Source organism: Salvelinus alpinus, chromosome 27 (assembly GCF_045679555.1).
Source record: "Salvelinus alpinus chromosome 27, SLU_Salpinus.1, whole genome shotgun sequence".
Lineage (NCBI taxonomy): Eukaryota > Metazoa > Chordata > Actinopteri > Salmoniformes > Salmonidae > Salvelinus > Salvelinus alpinus.
Window position 1 is genome coordinate 25,311,742 of NC_092112.1, and position 20,873 is coordinate 25,332,614.

Sequence of the window (20,873 nt, forward strand, 5' to 3'; positions counted from 1 at the left end):
AATAAGCTGCAGTGAAAAACCACAGTAAAACACATCGGAATACCTATTAAATTAAGACACCCGAAAGACTTCAAAGAAATGTTCCACCTCTCAGCAAAGAAAAGTCTATTAGTATTGTTCACCACTGGTATGCACTTGTGTGAGTTCAAATCACCTCCAAAACTCAGCAAAGCCAAATAATCCTGGGTATGTTACACAGCTTTTCAGACCAGCCACTTCAGATATAAAGTTGAAATTCTCTGAACATTTCAAGAAAACCTGGGGAAATCTGTATGCTCCAAAGTTCACTGTGCTACTCTGAGAGATAAGCCTTATGGGTCCTCCTCATCTAAGTCATGTCCAGTACCCTGCCTGCCTACCCTTGAAACTCAATCCAACTCTCTACCAAACTATGTTATGACAAACTCTGGTAACGCTGACTATGTAAGGCTGTTTTACCAGAGTTTGTCATAACATGGTCTTGACACTGCATAAACAATAACATACAATACTGTAGTCTCGTCTCCCCCTCTCCTGCCACCCCGCCGCTCTCCTCCCTCCTCTCACCCCCCGCTCTCCTCCCTCCTCTCACCCCCCTCTCCTCCCTCCTCTCACCCCCCTTCTCCTCCCTCCTCACCCCACGCTCTCCTCCCTCCTCTCACCCCACGCTCTCCTCCCTCCTCTCACCCCCCGCTCTCCTCCCTCCTCTCACCCCCCTTCTCCTCCCTCCTCTCACCCCCCTTCTCCTCCCTCCTCTCACCCCCCCTTTCCTCCCTCCTCTCACCCCCCCTTTCCTCCCTCATTGGGTAGGCTGTCTAATAGTCCAGCCCAGCCTCTGCTGAGAGTCATGGTTATGTTGATGGCATGTGATGGAGTAGAGTGTTCTCATGGTGTGTAGGTATGCTATGCTAGCATAGAGCCAGTAACACAGTGTCTACTATTTACGACACTCCACTCACCTCTTCTTGACCAGAAGGATGGCCACCAGCACCAGTAGGATGAAAACCAGCACCCCAGCACTGATGCCAGCAATCTTCACCACCCTGTCTGTCTGCTTGGCTGGGTCCGGGATCACCTCTGGTTCCTCTGTAGCTCCTAGGTGACAGGTTAGAAACAAAGGTCAATTAATAGGGTGTACGTTTGTTGTAGTTCTGACCGTGAAATACAACAATTGAAAGGGCATAGTGCAAAAGTGAGTCTCTTCCAGCAGAACTATACTTCCTTTGATCATAATGTTTGACCATAATGATTACTTCACTTGACCAGATGGTGGTCCACTCGACAGGGATTGGTTTTCCCATCACACATGATATATACACTTCACCATTTCATGAGGATGTCTTCCAGATTGAGCCATACCACAACATAAAAAGACAAAGACCAATAGCCTATTCATATTTAAATACATTCATATTTCCATTACCGTATACTATCTTTGTGCACTGGTTCTACACACACTAATGTCCTGATTAAATTGGGTTTTCTTGTAAATGCCTTTAGAATTTAATTTCTAATTATGTTTCATACCCCCATGGTCCCCACAAGATATTAAAAGTATAAATTCACTATCTGTGGTCTTTTAATATTTTCAAAAACTTCAAAGCCATTAACTACTGTAAAACATTGGGTTTGGCTACTCATTAGAAAACAAAGAAAATAATATGATATCCTAGTACACAACATGTTATTTTCTAAACTGTTTACAAATAGGGGTATACGTAAATACTGTCAAAGGTAAACCAATACAAAACTATGTACCAATCATAAAAGTGAAAAAAATCAAAATCTCTACATTGATCATGTTGCCTCTGATGTATTGTATTATTTTGCTTTTGAGATATACAAACGCCATAATCCTCTTTCTAATGCAAAACACATAAAAACCCAAGTAAAGCATAATCCTTCCTTTTACTGTCTCCTAGCACTTAGTGAAATGCCCTTCCTACAGTAGACTGAGACCATTGCACAATTTCTAAAATGTACATCATTTCTTGATGCAAGTCCTTTATCTCCTGACCCCTGCACTCCAACCTGCAGGGCAAATATGATGTCAAAGGATAATTATATCCCTATACAACGCTGAACCTAGTACTTCATTCATACAATAATGTAGTCCTTTTATATCAACAGCTGAATGATAACCAACAGCAGTGAAAGGAATGGAAGATATGACGACTCCCATCTCATCCATCCTCAGATCAAACAGAAGTTCTTTACGGAGACTGATACAATGGGATGCCTGGCACAGACTTTTATGCCTGGGAAAAGCCCATCTTCAACCAGCACTCAAGCCATTATTCCTCAGGGTCAATTCAATGGCCTAGTTTCTATCAAGGGAGAAAACGACAACAAACTGGCATCTGTGTCACTAGAGGGACCACTATTCTGTATTTCACTAACTCACCACCCTGGGGCAAGAACAATCTTCCGCAGACCACCTAAGACAGACTACCATCACTACCACACTACCAACCCCCCCCCCCTCAGAGAACAGGTTGCGATACCCTTAACAAATAGAGCGAACTGACTATTTCAGTTGGAAAGACTGTGCTGGAGTGTTTGGTGGTCCCATACTGTAGCTATCTTTATTCCTGAAACTAATCTGCTTTGCTCGTAAAACATCATCTGTAATCGGTGTGATCCCTAACATGTTGTGGATGGACGAAACCACTTTAGAGAGCATGTCTAACATCCACTAAAACACATCTAGGAACAGAAAGTTGGATGTACGTAGCAGAAAGGAGGTAGTCTCTGGGGCTTAAACCCAGATCTCTGTCAGTGTATGGGGGAGCTATAGAAGCGAGGGGGGCAGGTTCTTTGGGACTGTCTGTTGTGCTTGACAGTGAACCCCCCGGCTCCCGTGTGCCTCTCCAAATCTCTCCCTCTCGCTATCAGGTTGGAAGGAGACGGATGACTACAGAACATGTGTCCCAAAGGAGCGGGACAAACTGTCCTTGTCTCTCACGTTGTCACCTACTGGCCACGCCGCTGGCTTCAACACTTAAACACCTACAGCTACTATCCCTTCTCTCTGTTTGACAGCTCTTTCACCCTCACTTTAGCCATGCTATTGTAGCGGGAAAATGATGGTATAGAAACCATTTTCTGGTATTTAAGTCAGCTTCAAAAACATTCTGGAAAATATCAGCGAAATTAACTGAACAGACTAGATTGTTTGGATCGGCTCAGAGTATGCCTGAACTTGACCCCATGGTGATAATAACCAAATAACCAAGTCATTGCTATGATAGAGCTATGTGTTTTTCTGTCAATGGTTGCTTACCACTGCAGCGATATAATGGGACAAAGAGAAGATGAAAGAAGAGCCTTTGCCTCAGTCACAGTAATATGTCACCCTTTTTTCCTGTTTCTTTTTTAGATTGTAAAACAGCAGTATTAAATCATCTCATATCCAAATAACACACATTCTTCCACTCAATGCTTTACATGAAACAGCCAGACTATGCCATAAAGAGTACTATAACAAATGTAATATTGAGCGCAACAAGAAAAACAATAGCCTTGATAGCAGAGCAGGTTTCACAATATATGTTGACACCAGTTAAAAGGTTATTAATCAGTTCTGCAGCCCGGTGTCAAATGTTTGAAGGTATTGCTTGAGACATCATCCCCATCTCGCCTCAAGAATACTTATGTTTCTGTTAGAGTTAATGAGATACAATCCATGAAAAAATACCAGAGGAAAATCACATGGAATTGGATTACAACCATTTTGAAGATAAAACTCAGTGCTTAAATGAAAATCTATTTTCATTCCTAATGGTAGGCTACACGGCGGAGCCCTTATCAAATTCTGTCTGGATTGGTTTCACAACCTCCTGGCCAATCCGCTTCGGAGACATTTGTACGGGGAAAACAATTCATGACAAACAGTACAACCAAAAAAACAACACCACTTTCATATCCAATTAAGTTAGAGCAATTAAGGTGGTTTTCAATTCAGAGAATGCGAGCACATCTGGCATAAAATGTATCAAGGATGGAAAGCGTGAGTGACTGAGTGAGATCGGCACAAGTGGGCAAAGACTACATATACTGTACTCCAAGTGGATACTGCATGGACACACACTGGGCTACTTGAATTTCTGAGCACGACACAGTTCTGGGAAAAGGGTCGATTATTGTTAGGACTAAACAACATTGTTGAGAGAGGATGGAAAAATAGTGCGATATGTTTCATCATGGCTATGACAGAGATAACGCATTGGCCACATCAACACGCTCTTACAGTATGAAGTGACTTAACTGTGGATGATTTTTATTAGTGTCACAATTATGTGTGCCCTTGTTGTCAGTGTCACATCAATTAGGGTTTCGGCGGTTTCATGACAGGGAGAAGGAGAATATCAAACGCTAAATCCGGTAATAATAACGAAATAGGCCGATATGAGAGTACAGTATGACCAACAGTACTGTCTCTCCGATCTTTGAAAGGCACAACAAATCCAACCCCTGGTGTGTTAATGCACAGCCAGCTGTTTAGGCATTATGAATACAACACTTTCCATGTCTGATAATCTAATAGCATATGTGGGCAGCTTTCTAAACTTGGCCTTCTAAACTTGGCCTTTCAAAAAATCTTAACTGATTATTAAACAGAAACATTAAATGCATAAATATGAGTCTAATTGATAAGCATAGAAATAAAGCTAAATTTATATATGGTGGTAGTACACCCTTCGGGGTGACATCATCATTCCATCTACAATTGAAGTCGGAAGTTTACATACACCTTAGCCAAATACATTTAAACTCTGTTTTTCACAATTCCTGACATTTAATCCTAGTAAAAATTCCCTGTCTTAGGTCAGTTAGGATCACCACTTTATTTTAAGAATGTGAAATGTCAGAATAATAGGAGAGAGAATGATTTATATAAGCTTTTATTTTGTTCATCACATTCCCAGTGAGTCAGAAGTTTACATCCACTCAATTAGTATTTGGTAGCATTGCCTTTAAATTGTTTAACTTGGGTCTAATGTTTCGTGTAGCCTTCCACAAGATTCCCACAATAAGTTGGGTGAATTTTGGACCATTCCTCCTGACAGAGCTGGTGTAACTGAGTCAGGTTTGTAGGTCTCTTTGCTCGCAGACGCTTTTTCAGTTCTGCCCACAAATTTTCTAGGATTGAGGTCAGGGCTTTGTGATGGCCACTCCAACACCTTGACTTTGTTGTCCTTAAGCCACAACTTTGGAAGTATGCTTGGGGTCCATGTCCATTTGGAAGACCCATTTGCGACCAAGCTTTAACTTCCTGACTGATATCTTGAGATGTTGCTTCAATATATCCACATCATTTTCCTACCTCATGATGCCATCTATTTTGTGAAGTGCACCAGTTCCTCCTGCAGCAAAGCACCCCCACAACATGATGCTGCTACCCCCGTGCTTCACGGTTGGGATGGTGTTCTTCCGCTTGCAAGCCTCCTACCTTTTTCCTCCAAACATAACGATGGTCATTATGGCCAAACAGTTATATTTTTTGTTTCATCAGACCAGAGGACATTTCTCCAAAAGTACGATCTTTGTCCCCATGTGCAGTTGCAAACCGTAGTCTGCCTTTTTATGGCGGTTTTAGAGCAGTGGCTTCTTCCTTGCTGAGCGGCTTTTCAGGTTATGTCGATATAGGACTCGTTTTACTGTGGATATAGATACTTTTGTACCTGTGTCCTCCAGTATATTCACAAGGTCCTTTGCTGTTGTTCTGGAATTGATTTGCACTTTTCGCCCCAAAGTACGTTCATCTCTACGAGACAGAACACGTCTCCTTCCTGAGCGGTATGACGGCTGCATGGTCCCATGGTGTTTATACTTGCGTACTATTGTTTGTACAGATGGACGTGGTACCTTCAGGCATTTGGAAATTGCTCCCAAGGATGAACCAGACTTGTGGAGGTCAACAATTTATTTTCTGAGGTCTTGGCTGATTTCTTTAGATTTTCCCATGATGTCAAGCCAAGAGGCACTGAGTTTGAAGGTAGACCTTGAAATGCATCCACAGGTACACCTCCAATTGACTCAAATTATGTCAATTAGCCAATCAGAAGCTTCTAAAGCCATGACATAATTTTCTGGAATTTTCCAAGCTGTTTAAAGGCACAGTCAACTTAGTGAATGTAAACTTCTGACCCACTAGAATTGTGATACAGTGAATTATAAGTGAAATAATCTGTCTGTAAACAATTGTTGGAAAAATTACTTGTGTCATGCACAAAGTTGATGTCCTAACCGACTTGCCAAAACTATAGTTTGTTAACAAGAAATTTGTGGAGTGGTTGAAAAACGAGTTTTAATGACTCCATTCTAAGTGCATGTAAACTTCAACTGTATCTGTGATGTCATGTGGTGGATGGAAGCATGTCATTCCTAGCAAGCATAGCCTAGCATTTCTGAAACCTGATGCAGCTAAGCTGATTTCTTCAGGCATAGTGTTATTGATGGGTGACTATAGAGTTAATAGTTAAGTACATGGTTAATACAAGTCACATCTGGCAAATTAGCATTAGCAGCCACCTTAGGCTGACATCCGAGATCATGCGATGTTTTGCCATTAGCAATATCTTCATATAGCTCTCCACTGAAAAACAGTAGGGTTTTGCTAGTTTCATACCTCCTAGTTTTCATACCTTCTAGTAGAAATAAAGTTGTTGCTGGAGTAGGGTGGAACTGTCCTGATGACTTGATGGGACTATTGTACTACTTAGCCTAGCCAACTAACTTTTGAATGAGATACTGACGCTGAACTTACTGGCCATTTCATTAATTGTAGTAAGAGACATGGCCATAAGCACTTGAAATACTTGGCCAGTTACTCCAATGCACTTCGGAAAATGCATGTTCAGCATAAATGTTGTCCATAATCTATAATGCAGGTAATTTCAATAGTGCAAAGCCAGAGGACAGAGTCCATAAATCGCCAACCCATTTCCCTTCGATTTACGCCACAGATGAGCTGGCACTGTAGGAATTGTATCAATTTAATGACCACTCCCTCTTAATCACTAAAAACCAACAGCATGGCTTTATGATAAAAACCAGTGAGCTCTCTCTCTCTCTCTGTCTGTCTGTTAAATCAGAAGGATTGGCCCTGCTAGCCCCCTGTTCTCACAGACACAAGCTGTTCACCAGAGCAAGGTGCTTTACAAGCGCACATATCACAAATAAATAAGCTTTCCTTAATTCCGCCTCAATCCAGATTCTCGCTGCACGACAATTCTCTTGGAAGATAAAGTGACACACGCATTATCACGTAACAGTTCTTTATCTGAGCAAGAGAGTGGGCATTTATTGGCTACTGGGAAAAGTGATTGAAATCCAACTGTAATGTATAGTCAATTAAATGAACTTCTTTTGTTGTACAAATAAGCAAAAAGAAAAGTCTTACCTTTTGTTGCAAGTCTCAGACATTGTGTTTTTGATTCCTGTGAAACAAAATTAAATTAAATAATACAAATCAGTTCAACATGAGAAACAGAAACAAACTAGATAAAAGGGAAACTAATGAACAATAGCAGCGTATCAAAGGGGGGTGGGAAAACAATGCTCCTCAATGTACAATTAAATTTTAAGACATATTTAAAACCCCAATAACCCAATGAGGGAACATTAGAGGGTCCTATTGGCTGACAGAGTGGTGTATATTCACCTTCTCCACACTGCTGACGGCCTGGAAGTAGATATTATAGTTCTTCCTGGGGGCGAGCGGAGGGTTCCAGAAGCCATGGTACGTCTTGTTGTCGCCCACCGTGAACGGAGAGGGTTCGGGAAGGTTCCCTGGTGGCAGTTCTGCCGCAAAGTAATAAGGCGAGCCACCACTGGAGGCACTGTGGAAGGGGACTGGGACCTGGTAGCAGTCCACGGAGCTGGCCTCCCTGCGTGTGCGATGTGGGTTCAGCTCCTCCACCACGATCTGATAAGCGCTGCGGAGGGACAAAACATCACAGGCAATCAGTCCCCACAAAACAACACAAGCAAACAAAGCCAGCTAGCCAAACAAAAGGCAGGCTAATCTTCAAGCAATCTCTCACTTCACGGAGCACAGAGAGGGCATGCCAAATGAGCTTAACTCTTGGAATGAGCCCTGGCTTGGCAACGTCGTACGCTACAGGCCCTGATATTTCTACCAGAGCCCCTTTATCTGCACATGGCCTTTAACTAATAACAATCCATTCTCTCAGACTGGGAGGCTGTAGAGAAACCCCCCTGAATGGGAGTTGATGAACCTCCAGTGAGAGTAACTGGTCAGGTCTCTCATTTGTATTTCAGAGTCACACTGCTGTGCTTCATCTCTCCCCCTGAGGGTCTTTGTTAATGTGGCGAGACATGCAAAAACCACAGTGCAGGGCAACTTATTAACACAGTGCAGGGCAACTTATTAACACAGTGCAGGGCAACTTATTAACACAGTGCAGGGCAACTTATTAACACAGTGCCAGGGCAACTTATTAACACAGTGCAGGGCAACTTATTAACACAGTGCAGGGCAACTTATTAACACAGTGCCAGGGCAACTTATTAACACAGTGCCAGGGCAACTTATTAACACAGTGCAGGGCAACTTATTAACACAGTGCCAGGGCAACTTATTAACACAGTGCCAGGGCAACTTATTAACACAGTGCCAGGGCAGCTTATTAACACAGTGCCAGGGCAGCTTATTAACACAGTGCCAGGGCAGCTTATTAACACAGTGCCAGGGCAACTTATTAACACAGTGCCAGGTCAACTTATTAACACAGTGCCAGGGCAACTTATTAACACAGTGCCAGGGCAACTTATTAACACAGTGCCAGGGCAACTTATTAACACAGTGCAGGGCAACTTATTAACACAGTGCAGGGCAACTTATTAACACAGTGCAGGGCAACTTATTAACACAGTGCAGGGCAACTTATTAACACAGTGCAGGGCAACTTATTAACACAGTGCAGGGCAACTTATTAACACAGTGCCAGGGCAACTTATTAACACAGTGCAGGGCAACTTATTAACACAGTGCAGGGCAACTTATTAACACAGTGCAGGGCAACTTATTAACACAGTGCCAGGGCAACTTATTAACACAGTGCAGGGCAACTTATTAACACAGTGCAGGGCAACTTATTAACAGTGCCAGGGCAACTTAATAACACAGTGCCAGGGCAGCTTATTAACACAGTGCCAGGGCAGCTTATTAACACAGTGCAGGGCAACTTATTAACACAGTGCAGGGCAACTTATTAACACAGTGCCAGGGCAACTTATTAACACAGTGCCAGGGCAGCTTATTAACACAGTGCCAGGGCAGCTTATTAACACAGTGCCAGGGCAGCTTATTAACACAGTGCAGGGCAACTTATTAACACAGTGCCAGGGCAACTTATTAACACAGTGCCAGGGCAGCTTATTAACACAGTGCCAGGGCAGCTTATTAACACAGTGCAGGGCAACTTATTAACACAGTGCCAGGGCAGCTTATTAACACAGTGCCAGGTCAACTTATTAACACAGTGCAGGGCAACTTATTAACACAGTGCAGGGCAACTTATTAACACAGTGCCAGGGCAACTTATTAACACAGTGCCAGGGCAGCTTATTAACACAGTGCCAGGGCAACTTATTAACACAGTGCCAGGGCAACTTATTAACACAGTGCCAGGGCAACTTATTAACACAGTGCCAGGGCAACTTATTAACACAGTGCCAGGGCAACTTATTAACACAGTGCCAGGGCAACTTATTAACACAGTGCCAGGGCAGCTTATTAACACAGTGCCAGGGCAGCTTATTAACACAGTGCAGGGCAACTTATTAACACAGTGCAGGGCAACTTATTAACACAGTGCCAGGGCAACTTATTAACACAGTGCCAGGGCAACTTATTAACACAGTGCAGGGCAAGGAGAAGCCCCTTCACACACTCATGGAGCTGTAAACATGACCGATCTACCTTCCTTCTGCATCCACAGCTCAGAGCCCCCTCCTAGACTTCACTACCCTTAGTTCCGCTCAGAGAGCGCGACCCCTCCTCCCACCCTTGGTAATGACTGCCCAGGGGCGTATCTCTGTCCCCCCGACCGCCCTTCCCTCACCATTATCGCCCAAGTGCCCTGACAGCCATCTCCACATCCCTGACCTTCCATAGCTCCTATTTTAGCTCAAAGCACCGCAGATCTAAAATACAAGTGACACTCCATAATGCCGGTCGCAGATGGACACAAAATTCGCTTCCACCAAAATAGGGTGAGTGCTCGGGCTCTTTCCTCTACCCTGTACTGCTTGTCAATGACAAAATGTTACAAATTACCTGGGCAAATGGCCTGAGGCTCGCTATAACTCAATCTCTCATACACACCTTAACCAACCCTCTCTAAATTACCACTACACAGACCTGCTGCGTGATTAGCCAATCGGCTTCCATCAGAGCTTGGCCAGTTTTACAGAGCACTGCCAAAATGAGTCAAATTAAACAATCCCTTTGATAACACACATCTTTGTTTCATTGATGCTCCCAAATCCTTCAAGCTGGTAAAAACATGACATAATCCTAGTCGTAGTATGTTTCCTCGTACTTTGCTAACACCACCCTCCATTGCATATTTGATATCTGACTATCCAATTAGTCTTTATGATATTTGTAACATTATACTGTGCACAAAATCTGTATTCCAGAAAAAAAACACCCAAAAACATTTGCTCAAAATGAGAAGTGGGTGTGACATATTAGCTACAACTGCCACATATACTGAGTGAGTGCTTGTGAGAAAGAAATGCAGTCAGGTGGTTTTGTATTCAGGGCTGTTGTTCTTTCCCTTTCAATATGCAGCCCCTCCAATTTCACAATCAAAGAACAGGCCTGGTTGCATAATAGGTGATTTTACTGAATCTGAGCACAAAGAGTTCTCTCCAAATCCTCTTTATGACAAGTACCTTCAACTCCATCCCTGCCGATTGTGATAGAGGAGAGGAAATGAAAAGGCACAGGCCAACAATGGCCAAATCAAATGGAGATCGGCAGGGCCATGGACCTGAATATGTAAATTCCCGGCAGAGTCTCTGTAGACATTACCCAGTACTGCTCTCTCTATTTGTGGAATGTGCTACAGGGAGCGACAGGGAGGGACACAACACAAACTTCCTGACAGAGATGTCAGGTAAACAGATGGATGACCTTCATTAAAATGACTAGATGGAACTCTTGGACAAAAAAAAAGCCAGACATTAGATCTCTCACCTGATAGGGGCACCTTTGGCCTGAGCGGGCTTCAGTAGGACGGTGATGGTGGTGGCCGTTTCATTCAGAAACGCCTCGGACCCATCATACTCTTCCAGTGTTGGGGCTATGGGAAAAAGCACACCAGACAGACAAGAATTTAGTGCAAAATCACAGGAGGAGGAAAATTGTCGGTAATGGGGTGTAATATGTTGATGTCTTGAGAAAGGCATGCTCTATCAGGACACATTATGTTTAATTTTGAACTTGGCTGAGCTTTAATATAGCACTGCAAAGTAAAAAATAAAAATAAATACAAAAATAATTCCCTGCTTGGAACATGTTTTCTAAAACACTTCTGGGAATTGCAACCTGACAAATTGACAATAGCAGTTTTGCCAAAACGCAGGAACTGCGTGATTACATCTACATTACGTACATGACATATCTTTGAAGTAGGCGCTTAGCGCAAAAAGCACCAGGCTCCTCTTATTTAAAGAAAGGATACTGGCCTCATTTTCCATTAAGGAAGCTTTTAGCTTCCATTCACCTGGTTAATTTGATTGATGTGGTTTGCATTATCATCTAATGAGGTCCTAGGCTGTCATTTCAACAGATTCCAAATACATCCCGGTCTAGGACATGTTGAGTGCTGCCAAGATTAGAGTTGGGAAAAATGTGTGCTTCAGAAAATTACTCCAACAGGTACAGAGAATCCAGATATTCCATTACGGAACAGAGTCTGACACGATCAAAATGACTGAGAGATATCTCACTGCTGTGCTTAGTATCATGGTAGAAATTGCTCAGAAAACCGATAACCGAACCAACACATAACCCAATCAATTTTTTTGTTACCCCATTCTGGTTACTTTGCTTCCTAGATGCTATTTGAACCTGCAGGACAATTCTCTTGGCCAGGTTTCCCTTATAAAATAGATATTCTGACCTCAATGGGAATTCCTGGATAAATAAAGGTTAAATAAATGTACCTGAGATGTTGGTGGTGACGTTGAGTGTGGTCGGGGGGCCGAAGCCCTTGACGGTGCTGGCTCGTATGATGAACTGGTAGGTGGTGCCAGGGTGCAGCTGGTTGAAGACGTGGTGAGAAGTGTTCCAGGGCAGAGACACGATCAGAGGGGGGCGCATTATCGGCACCGAGGGGTCAAAGGACCGAATACCACTGTAGGCGATCTGTTAGGGGAGGGAGAGGAGAGGGACATACAATATTTACCTAATGAGCTGTTGAAAAGTGTTCATGCGAATGGTTACAGACTTTCTGTAACATTATGCTGTGGTAGAAACTTTATCTGTGTTTAAGTAGGTGGAATGCACATACGTAGCAAAGTACAACAAATTAGAGTGTTTTTGACCGATTTTTCTGCATTGTGTATTGACTTGAGGTAGGGCTGGGCGATATGTGCAAAATATCATGGTATTTTAACAAAATTGGACGGTATTTTTAGTTTTTGAATAATAAAAGTTGTACATTTGCTTTATGAGTAGTGAGTGATCCTAGGCAGGGGCGAAAATCTGATATCAACCTTGGAGGGGACAATTACATTACATTTTCTCAAGAGCAATTCCTGAGGGGGACACCAAAAGTAGTGCTGTAACACATAGCCTACGTTGTAATATGTTAAATGTATATTGAGGAAACATAATTCCTACAACTGAATAATTGATAGGTACAGTAGTTAACTGAAGGGTTTAACCAACTTGTTCAAATGTTTAAATCATTATAATACTACTACTACTAATAGTTATAGCAGTGCTCCTTACCAGTCCAGTATGTATGCAGGTATTCGTACTTACAACTAGCAATATCAAGAAAGGCCAGTAGGTAGCAATGGTACTGTACACTGTATGGGTGTAGTTTTCATAAATACAATGAACATGGTGTGATCTCATCTAAAATAATCTCCATTGAGAACCATCACAAAGTTAGTCTCCGTATTGAATTGACCTTTTAATTTGACTTTTTTCTGATACGTTTATATAGTCATTAAATGTGCCACTGGCCTGAGTCTACTACAATATCTTTACAAGAACAAAAAGCTTAAAATAAGTACAGTTCTAAAAGCAAAATAACTACTTCAATGAAAAACCCAAATAAATCAAACAAAATATCCTTCAGTCAGTGTCTCAACTCTTCAAACAGCAGCTATGGACAAGTATGTCGCACAAAGTATGCAATTTTAAATAAAATAACATGAAATAAATAATTTGTAAGTGTACTGTCATGTACTAAAAACTACTCTCCTCTAGGCTGCTTAGTACCCGCTCATACTGCCCTAGCACAGCTCTAATAGCAGTATTCCGCACAGTCCACCTTGTTGGACATAGGGGTTTCCGGGTGGGCAGATGTGTTTCTTTGGACGTGGCAATTGATTCAAACATGCTCTTAAACTTTCCTGACTGGTCATAGAGGACACCTAACTGATGGACCCAAGAAAGGGAATCCCGGATCAGTGGGGAGGCTGAGCAGCCAGCCTGTATAATCAGATTTACACAGTGTGCTCCACAATGGACATAGAGGGCTAATGGCTGCTGCCTTCTCACAATTGCCTGTGCACCTGTGTATTTTCCTGCCATGTTTGAGGCACCATCGTAACTCTGCCCACGTAAGCCAGACATGGGCAAATTGAGCCTCAACAACACTTCAGTTGCCACTTTCGCAATGCCCTCGCCTGTTGTCTCCGACACCCTGTATAGCCCAATAAACTCCTCGTGAGGGACAAGGTCATGGTCAACATAATGCAAAAAGACACTCTCCTGTTCAGCACCAGAGACATCTTGAGTACCATCAACAATTAATGAAAATTGTACAATCGGAAGAGATCTAATCTCAGCTGCAATGCCTCGAATGATTGTATTGGCCATGATGTTCAGAATTTCATTCTGTGCTTTGGGGCCTCTTGAAACGTCAACACTCTGTTGGCAAGAGTTTGCAGTTCAAAAATTGTGGGTGTGGCTGATATGGTTTTGTGCCATCACTGAGGTAACTGGACAATGCTGTGCCACTGTCCCCTATACTGGTGCTGCTGGCAACAAGGGTGACACCTGGTCCTGCCGTGGCTGTGACATTGTTCTCTGAAGTCTCTCTCCCTGGCTCTTTCCCTTTCACCACCCTCACAGACTCAGTCTGTCTCCTAGAAAAGAAATAAGGTGTTTGTCGTACTCCTAACTACCGGTACCCAAAACTACACAATTAATCACAACAGCAATACCATTGCCATAAACAAATCTTAGTTTAGTCATCAGTTTAAGTTGAGAGCGGGGGTATCCATGGCATTTTCCAATTATGTCCCTATTTTACAAGTAAAAAAAATTGAGAACCTTTCATAATGTTGCCAAACAAAGACTCAACAAACTTACCTGAGACTCCCTGTCTCTGCCAGTCTGTCCCTGCCTATCTGTCCCCAGCTCTGCTGTCTGTGTGCCATCTGTTGCCTGCTCTGCCTAATGACATCATTGTGAAACATTCCATTAGCATTTCACTTCTTTCTTATGAACATTTTATCAACTCGTCTTTGAGATATTAGGCTACTAGAGTTCTTACTTTGCGTTTTGGTGTACTGAAAAATACTCTGATGTCCGTCTTTTTACTTTTTTCTGCCATTTTTCTACCTGGCTGGCTGGCTGGCCGGTCTAGCTGCACACACACACATTTACACAACATATGCTACAACCTTTTCTAATTTTAATATAGTTTGTTTCATATTGGCTGGCTTCCAACAATAGCTGAATTTGTAAAGCTAGCGAGCACCAACTCCGTTTCTGTGGTGTTTGCCATAATCTTAAAAAAAAAAAAGGTGAAATAAAATAAATGTAAAAAAGTTCACTAGCGACAATTTAGCTTTTGCAACGAGACCATTAAATATATTTAAGACAATGGTATAAGAGAGTGTAGTTCTGTTCAGTTTGGACTTCAGTTTATCGCCAACCTTATCACAGGGACTTTGAAGCACTACAGCTGCTGATCTTGGAATAAACTAACGATAGCAAAGATTCCATCTTTGACGACGCCACATTAATGGAATAGGTACTAGCTAGCTTGCTAGTTAATGTTTGCTTTAGTTTGCGCGCTAGCTCTGCAAATTCAGCTAGTGTGTGAACCCTGCCAACATAAAAATGTAAACATTGCTATGGCGCGATTGACTGGATTAACCTCACGTCAGTTACGTACATGTGCCTTTCGGACAGTAGATACGAACCCTCTAAAGAACTGGCAGTGGATCAAACCATTGTGAGGCAAAGGGCGGGGTGGTCGCAATCTTTTGAAACTTAAAAAGGCGCTATTAAGTGTCTATAATCAGCACAACTGCTTTCATTGCGTATTATTAATATTATTGAAATTACATAGTTATGTTTACAGTGATAGATTGGGGGGGACAAATCATATTTTTCCCAGGATGGGGGGGTCGTGTCCCCCCCGTCCCCCCTGGGATTTCCACCTATGATCCTAGGGTGGCACATACATTCTAAGTGATTTCAATGAGTCTTTCTCCATTCTGATTGTTTTATACTGTTCAATTCAACCAAAACAAATGTCAGCACTTTTATCATTCCTGCATTTCATGTACTCAATTGCAGTGGTGGAAAAAGTACCCAATTGTCATACTTGAGAAAAAGTAAAGATACGTTAATAGAAAATGACTCAAGTAAAAGTAAAAGTAACCCAGTAAAATACTACTTGAGTAAAAGCATTTGGTTTTAAATATACTTAAGCATCAAAAGTAAATGTAATTGATAAAATGTACTTAAGTATCACAAGAAAAGTATAAATCATTTTTAATTCCTTATATTAAGCAAACCAGATGGCACCAATTTCTTGTTTTTATTTTATTTATGGATAGCCAGGGGCACACTCCAACACTCAGACATAATTTACAAACAAAGCATTTGTGTTTAGTGAGTCCTCCAGATCAGAGGAAGTAGATGACCAGGGATGTCCTCTTGACAAGTGCGTGAATTGGACCATTTTCCTGTCCTGCTAAGCATTCAAAATGTAACGAGTACTTTTAGGTGTCAGGTAAAATGTGTGGAGTAAAAAGTACAGTATTTTCTTTAGGAATATAGTGAAGTAAAAGTAAAAGTTGTCAAAAAGAAAAATAGTAAAGTACAGATAACAAAAAGAAAACTACTTAAGTAGTACGTGAAAGTATTTTTACTTAAGTACTTTACACCACTGCTCAATTGAGATCATTTCCACACTGACCCGCAGGGCTGTACGATATGGGCAAATAATCTAGGACTTATCTTTAACCAAATGTTGCAATTGCGATTTGACTTGTAAATTAGAGCAAAACTGTTGGAATAATGGAAATAGAATGACTATTCTTATTATTTAGTTAGAATATAATAGTGGGCACTTTGAATACAGAGTTGTTTGACAGGACAACGAATTAAAATGCAGGGAGGAGTTATTGTGACAGGGTAGGAACTAAAGTGTTTATTAGTGTTTCCTAGAGGACACTATAAGCTTTGGCTACATAGCATGTTTTCTCTTAGCTACTTCATGTAGATAAAGAGGAATATGCAAAGCAAGAATATGTTGATTTAGAAGACACGGTTGCACAAACAACATGCTGATTTAGGTCTACACCATCACTGGTATTATCAGGCTGTATTAGCTAGCTACGTTTGCTCTTACTCAGTACATTTATTAGCTAGGTAGCAAGCTATTAGCATTAGCATCTCACAAGATTTAGGGCAACTTGCTAAGAAAAGACAAACTAGCTGTTTGCTGATGTAAGAAAAACCAATTAACAGTGTCATTATAGAACGCTAGTGGATTTATATTAAGAAGCAGAGTGAAAACAGCATTGTTGTCATCAACATTGTTGCATGTGCTGCATTGACCATGCAGACTGAACGCAAGTATCTCGTGGTTGAGGAACATCAAATGCACTCCTTGAGTGACAGGGGCCCTGGCTAGGTCTGTGGAAAGTGGCACGGAGAGAAAGAGCAGAGAGAGATGACTCAAATAGCGAAGTAAACTATAAAAATTGACATTACACATGGCGTATCACATTTAACAAACCAAACATTCAAATACCGGTATAGAAGGTAAAGTAAAAACCCAAACCGGTCCCTGCATCAATACCGGTGTATCATCAAATGCAGTATGCCGCCCAGCCATAAGCCTGAACTAAAATGTGTGATAATATAGTTGAGTATGTGACTTCCCATGGCATTATGTAGTATGTGTGTCATGTTACATCAAATCAAAGTTTATTTGTCATGTGCCGAAAACAACAGGTGTAGACCTTACAGTGAAATGCTTACTTACAAGCCCTTAACCAACAATGCAGGTCAAGAAATAGTTAAGAAAATATTTACCAAATAAACTAAAGTAAAAAAGTAACAATAAAATAACAATAACAAAGCTTTATACAGGGGTTACCGAGTCAATGTGCGAGGGTACTGGTTAGTCGATGTAATTTGTGCATGCAGGTGACTATGCATAGATAATAAACAGTTGGTAGCAGCAATGTAAAAACAAGGGGGGGGGGGGGGGGGGGTCGGTCAATACAAATAGTCTGGGTGGCCATTTGATTAAATGCTCAGCAGTCTTATGGCTTGGGGGTAGAAGCTGTTAAGGAGCCTCTTGGACCTAGACTTGGTGCTCCGGTACCGATTGCCGTGCGGTAGCAGAGAACAGTCTATGACTTGGGTGACTGGAGTCTTGTACAATCTTTGGGGCCTCCCTCTGACACCACCTAGTATATACAGTAGCCGCCAAAAGTTTGGACACATTCAAGGTTGCCAAGAGTGTGCAATGTTGTCATCAAAGCAAAGGGTGGCTACTTTGAAGAATCTCAAATATAAAATATATTTAGATTTGTTTAACAATTCTTTGGTTACTACATAATTCCACATGTGTTATTTCATAGTTTTGATGTCTTCACTATTATTCTACAATGTATAAAATAGTAAAAACAAAGAAAACCCTGGAATGAATAGGTGTCCAAACTTTTGACTGGTACTGTAGGTCCTGGATGGTAGGAAGCTTGGCCCCAGGGATGTACTGGTCCGTACGCAATACAGTCGGAGGATGAGCAGTTGCCATACCGGGCAGTGATGCAACCGGTCAGGATGCTCTCGATGGTGCAGCTGATGAACTTTTTGAAGATCTGGGGACCAATGCCAAATCTTTTCAGTCTCCTGAGGGGGAAAATGTGTTGTCGTGCCCTCTTTACAATTGTCTTGGTGTGTTTGGACCATGATAGTTTGTTGGTGAAGAAACTCTCCACCCGCTCTATTACAGCCTGTCGATGTGAATGTGGGTGAACGTAGTCCACGATCATCTCTTTGGTCTTGCTCACGTTGAGGGACAAGTTGTTGTCCTGGCCCCACACTGACAGGTTTCTGATCTCCCTATAGGCTGTCTCATCGTTGTCGGTGATCAGTCCTACCACTGCTGTGTCATCAGCAAACTTAATGATGGTGTTGGAGTCGTGCTTGGCCATGCAGTTGTGGGTGAACAGGGAGTACAGAAGGGGACTAAGCACACACCGCTTAGGGGCCCCCGTGTTGAAAATCAGCGTGGCAAGTGTGTTGTTGCCTACCCTTACCACCCCGGGGCAGCCCGTCTGGAAGTCCAGGATCCAGTTGCAGAGAGAGGTGTTTAGTCCCAGGGTCCTTAGCTTAGTGATGAGCTTTGTGGGCACTATAATCCACATTCCCTTGGATTATGTGGGTCAGTGTTCTCATATTCCTAAAGCTGGATAACACTTGAGAATTAAGAAATGTTTCTTCAGATTCACCACATTGCACACAAGCTATGAATCATTGTGGGTTATTAATTTTAAAAATACAATCCATTCAATGATGGATCAGTACACCTTCATACTGTATCTAAGAAGTACTGAAAATAGTATTTTACAACAGTAACATACAATGAGTTCCCCTTAAAACCCACACTCCCCTTTTAGAGTTACAGTATTTCCACCATAGTCCTGTATGAAAAAGGAACAGGACGTTTTTCACTCATCTGTGCTGGTTTCCAGAGGGACAGTAAAGATTTAAAAAACCTGTGAAACATGGTTAAGATATACAAACACAAACCCCATGTGGATCCTAGACAGGCTTGTCTACCATCCAACCCCCCCCCCCCAACTCTCCCTCCCCCCCCCACCTCTCCCTCCCCCCACCTCTCGCCTCCTCCCCCCACCTCTGCCAACCCTCCCCCTTCTAACCTCCCCGCACCTCTCCCCTCTATCCCCCACTTCCTCCTCCCTTCCCTCTCTCCCCCCACCTCTCCCCTTCTCCCTCGCTCCCTCCCCCCACCTCTCGCCTCTCTCCCTCCACCTCTCCCCTCACCGATCCCCTCCCTCCCCCCACCTCTCCCCTTCTCCCTCTCCCTCCACCTCTCCCCTCACCCCACCGATCCCCTCCCTCCCCCCACCTCTCCCCTTCTCCCTCGCTCTCTCCCTCCACCTCTCCCCTCACCCCACCGATCCCCTCCCTCCCCCCACCTCTCCCCTTCTCCCTCTCCCTCCACCTATCCTCTCCCCTCACCCCACCGATCCCCTCCCTCCCTCCCCCCACCTCTCCCCTTCTCCCTCGCTCTCTCTCCCTCCACCTCTCCCTCCACCCCACCGATCCCCTCCCTCCCCCCATCTCTCCCCTTCTCCCTCGCTCTTTCCCTCCACCTCTCCCCTCACCCCACTGATCCCCTCCCTTCCCCCACCTCTCCCCCTGGCCATAGTCCTTCATTACCTCATACTGAGTTATGATCCCATTGGGCTCCAGTGGTTCCTTCCAGTAAAGGAAGATCCGATCCTCAAACGGTGTGGCTTTCATGGACTGGCTTGGAACGGGGCCAGGCACTGCATTAGGACAGAAGACAGGAGTAGGTCCTAATGCAATCAAAGGAAGGCCACAGTACTGTAATGAATCTTATTCTCACAGAGAGAGACACTCCTGAGCCTGTACGCCTGTAACGAGACCACTGACTGTTTTTACTTACAGCAAAGCAGCATGTTGAAAATGGCATAATAATGTAGATCGCTGCGCGTGCGTTGAATGGGAGGCACTCGAATCCCCAGTGGTTTTTATTGAATTTGGACAATGAATTTACATGAGATTAGATAATCAAGGTGCAATATCCTTTCAAGAGCATCCTTTCTCTCTGTCATCTGCATGTTTTATGATCAAATTAGTCTCCTATAATTTGGAGGCTCTGTCCCTTTCACCAATAAAGCAAAGCCATCAGCCAGAGAAACCACAGCATGCCAGACCTCTCTGACATGAATTGTGATCAGTGAAAAATCTAGGTATTGAGTATAGAATTTCATATACACTATATACAGTGTATTAGGAAAGTATTCAGACCCCTTGTCTTTTTCCATATTTAGTTACGTTACAGCCTTATTCTAAAATGTATTAAATTGTTTTTTTACACACAATAATAAAGCGAAAACAGGTTTTTAGAGAATTTGGCAAATGTACACACACACACACACACACACACACACACACACACACACACACACACACACACACACACACACACACACACACACACACACACACACACACACACACACACACACACACACACACACACACACACACACACAGACACACACAGACACACACACGCCTTATTTATATAAATATTCAGAGCCTTTGCTATGAGAGACTCGAAATTGAGCTGAGGTGCATCCTGTTT

General features: G+C 42.8%; 1 protein-coding gene across 24 annotated transcripts in view; it reads right to left on the reverse strand.

Moving 5' to 3' along the window:
- LOC139556243 (receptor-type tyrosine-protein phosphatase kappa-like) overlaps positions 1 to 20,873 on the reverse strand; it is a 181,807-nt gene that overhangs the window by 27,406 nt on the left and 133,528 nt on the right. For all 24 annotated transcript variants that reach the window (XM_071369913.1, XM_071369917.1, XM_071369914.1 and 21 more), the window contains 6 exons: positions 19,919 to 20,028; positions 12,184 to 12,385; positions 11,213 to 11,318; positions 7,646 to 7,919; positions 7,385 to 7,421; positions 939 to 1,074 (listed from right to left, as the gene is read on the reverse strand). In XM_071369913.1, coding sequence (XP_071226014.1) covers positions 939 to 1,074; positions 7,385 to 7,421; positions 7,646 to 7,919; positions 11,213 to 11,318; positions 12,184 to 12,385; positions 19,919 to 20,028 — 865 coding nt within the window. The remainder of the gene's footprint in view (positions 1 to 938; positions 1,075 to 7,384; positions 7,422 to 7,645; positions 7,920 to 11,212; positions 11,319 to 12,183; positions 12,386 to 19,918; positions 20,029 to 20,873) is intronic.